We start from the raw sequence: 3,742 nt of genomic DNA, 5'->3' as shown, positions 1-3,742 counted from the left end.
TATATATATATATATATAGTGAAATCGAAATCGAGTTAAATTTGACGACTGGCACCCATGCCAACGTAGTCTCCCTCATTGGACACGGAACTCAGCTTGCGAAGACTTATTGGGGCAAGCGAAAGCGAATTTGTGATGGCACCTGTGCCCAGCGACGCCTTTCTGCCACTTGTGCCCGCAGCATGTGTAAGGACTTTCGAGCGAGATCGTTGCCAGTGCCCCTGGACTGGCTCTTGTGTGGGTGGCACATAAAATACACTATTTTGAGTACCGCCTGACTGGCCTTCGTGCCAGTGGCATGTAAAAGCACTCACTACACTCTCTGAGTGGTTGGCGTTAGGAAGGGCATCCAGCTGTAGAAGCTCTGCCAAATCAGATTGGAGCCTAGTGTAGCCATCTGGTTTCACCAGTCCTCAGTCAAATCGTCCAACCCATGCTAGCATGGAAAGCGGACGTTAAACGACGACGATGATGATGATGATATATTATATATATATATATGTATACACACCATCATGAGTATTTAGCCTGATGGCAAGCTAGCAAAATCCTTTTGAACAATAAAAAACAAAAAATTTATCACAGTCAGAATGATTGAAACAGTTAAAGAATACGTGCACACACACTCACACACACGCACACACACACACACACACACACACACACACACACGTATGCGTACATACACACATACAGATGAGCTGTAACACACGTGACTGCATATTGGGCGCACACACATATGCATTTTAAATCTCTTATTTTCATCCTATATGATTAAAAGTAAACATGTGCAATATAGATACCAAACAAGAATAACTATTTTTCTCATAGATTGTAATATCTGTTTGAATATTGCAATGTAATAATTCTGCGTCAGTTCTACTGTTTGGTAAAGAACTTGTCTGAAACTATTTAACAACAATGTGTGCGATGATTTCCATAGAGGTTTTACATGCTATTATAAAAACATATTGGATGAATCTGCAACAAACAAACCTCCCAATATATTTATAAAACTTGTTTTTATTATGAGCTTGATCCATTCTATCATCTATAACATGCCATGCATTGGGATGCAGATGGGACCAGATGCCGATGAGACTGCCTGCTTTCATTATCCGATTTTGCGATCTTTAATATATGTGTGTGTGTGTGTTCTGGATTATTCTAATAATAACTCCAGTTATCACTTTATATAATAAGTAATATTTGGTTAGCAGATACATGCATGCATATCAATATCTGTCTGTCTGTCTGTCTCTCTCTCTCTCTCTCTCTCTCTCTCCACACACACACACATGCTCCTCAGAACAATTTTTCAAGTCAATAGTCTTAATCCTAAGTGACCACATATTTTCATTTACACTCTGAAATAATGATAAAATGCACTTTCATTCTAATCATCATCACATTCATAGCCATCATTATCATCCGCATCATTATTTTCACGTCTGCTTTTCCGTACTTGCATGGGTTGGACAAATCATCTCCAACACACCATCACAACACTTTTTGCATTCCTTTGTCATTTTCTTTTTGAGGTTCAGCCCCCTGAGTTCAGCCTTCATCACTTCTAGTGTTCCTCTTCCACAATAATCTCCTGGCACTTCTTTACTCTGGCACTATGCAGACAACAATGAAGCAGGATATATTGATATTTGATAAAATAACGTAAATATTATGGCTTAATTACAGTTTGGTATTTTTCTTAATAAAAATGGTGGTGGTGGTTGTGGTAGCTGTGTTTGGTGGGAAAATTTGCAACCTAATATCATGAACCTTCTGCAGCCCTAGTTTTAATGCTGATTTTTATTGAAAACTGTGTATTATGCATGAAATTTTATAGTACAAAAACGTATGACAAATATGTTACAATTCTTTTCTTTGTACAATTTCAGACTTGCACGGATAATCCATGTGGCTGGAAAAAACGAGAGGTTGTTTGTGAAGATCCGATTATTGGATGTAACAATGCTACAAAATTAGCCACGAGTGTCCGTTGCTCTAACATGATATGTGGACACTGGTCTGTCAGTGACTGGTCTTTGGTAGGTGTACTAAAAAAAACTTATTACTATAGTGGAACAGGCTGACACAGTAAAGTACCTGTGTTTAATTTTAAACTTCTCAGTCTTGTATTCAAATCTTATTAGAATTAGTTTCACCTGTAATAAATCTAGAGGTTTATTAAAGTAAATAAACGTTAAAAAAAAACTGGTGTTAGTTCAGTCACATGAAACATATTCTAAAAAAATTAGCCTTGTATAGAACCAAAAGAAATGTTATATTTGAAATATTTTTCTTTCGTTTCAATTTGAGTAACAATAATAATATTTCTTGCTGCTTCTTAATATCTATTTTTTTTCTGTCATTGTCAGTTTCTATTTTTGGAAGATATAAAATAATGTAAACAAGCCTGTATTTACAGCTGTTGATTCTAACTTTGAGAGAATTTCACAAATTAAAATTACTTTTAGCATATCCTAAAAAAAATGTTCTTGTTTAATTTTATCATTTTGTGCTTTTTTTAAAATTAAATTCTTTTATTCTCAGTGTTCCAGATCATGTGATGGAGGCTTTCACTATCGAGATGTTACATGTGTTGGTATGGAATTATGTGATCTTGATCTAAAACCAAGCTCCAAGAAACATTGTAATGTACAAGAATGTACAGAAATGTTGCCCCCCACGATAAATAAGTTAAACTCCGATTCACAATCTTCATCCACTTCATCGCCACAGCCATCATCCCCAATGACAACAACTGTACCAACAACAGCAGCAATAACCACCACAACAACAACAACACCAACAACAACGACACCAACAACAACGATGACAACAACGACGACGACGACAACAACAACATCATCCCCTTCATCTACTTCAACATTACCACCAACAACAACCACTATAAAAACAACCTCAACAGTGCGACCAAATCTAATTGTACCTACTCTGACAAGAAAAACAACTCTTGGCGTTCCAAGGAAAACCATACCTAAAACATCTGCAAAAACTACAGTATCTACTACTACTAGCAGCATTGCTACCTCACTAGCTGTTTCCACAAGGCCAGTCACTAGACGCAGTAAGACCAAACATATTTTATCAACAACTCCATCAATTTTGAAAACAACTTTGTCAAATGCAAATAAAGGCAAAAAGAAAGAACAGCGTCCAGGCCACAGAAGTGATGTCAGTGATAAACACACTGATAATTTCGTTGGCAATGATACCAGAAAAGGCCATAAGAACAAAACAAATAAAATTCATACAGAGGATCTACCTTCAGTTCCTACATCCAGACCCACAAAAGAAGGTAGTAAAAATAAATCAGTTACAAGTAATGTATCACATGATAATAACAAAACCAAAGACAAATCACCAATTAAGAACAAACCACCTCCGTCTCGATATCAATGGACTTTCAGAAAATGGACTCCTGTAAGTATAACAGCCATTATTAACATCACATTTGCATATTTGATTAGCATTCTATATTCAAACTAAAAAAGATGACTCCTGAAGCTTTAAAAAATATCTGGATCAAAATTCTTTAATATATAAGTATCTAGTCTGAAACCGGATGGCAACACCAGGCTCCAGTCTGATTTGGCAGAGTTTCTACAGCTGGATGCCCTTCCTAACGCCAACCACTCAGAGAGTGTAGTGGGTGCTTTTACGTGTCACCCGCACGAAAACGGCCACGCTCAAAATGGTGCATCTCATGTGCCACCCG

The 3,742-nt window shown here is 36.9% G+C and overlaps 1 protein-coding gene across 2 annotated transcripts in view; it reads left to right on the top strand.

The window, feature by feature from the left end:
• LOC106871710 (A disintegrin and metalloproteinase with thrombospondin motifs 7) overlaps window positions 1-3,742 on the top strand; it is a 345,599-nt gene that overhangs the window by 228,952 nt on the left and 112,905 nt on the right. For both annotated transcript variants that reach the window (XM_052976057.1, XM_052976060.1), the window contains exons 20-21: window positions 1,899-2,048; window positions 2,554-3,447. In XM_052976057.1, coding sequence (XP_052832017.1) covers window positions 1,899-2,048; window positions 2,554-3,447 — 1,044 coding nt within the window. The remainder of the gene's footprint in view (window positions 1-1,898; window positions 2,049-2,553; window positions 3,448-3,742) is intronic.

The sequence above is a fragment of the Octopus bimaculoides genome, chromosome 2 (genome assembly GCF_001194135.2).
Source record: "Octopus bimaculoides isolate UCB-OBI-ISO-001 chromosome 2, ASM119413v2, whole genome shotgun sequence".
Taxonomy (NCBI): Eukaryota; Metazoa; Mollusca; class Cephalopoda; order Octopoda; family Octopodidae; genus Octopus; species Octopus bimaculoides.
Note: the sequence above shows the minus strand (reverse complement) of the source record. Positions and strands in the feature narration are given on the sequence as shown.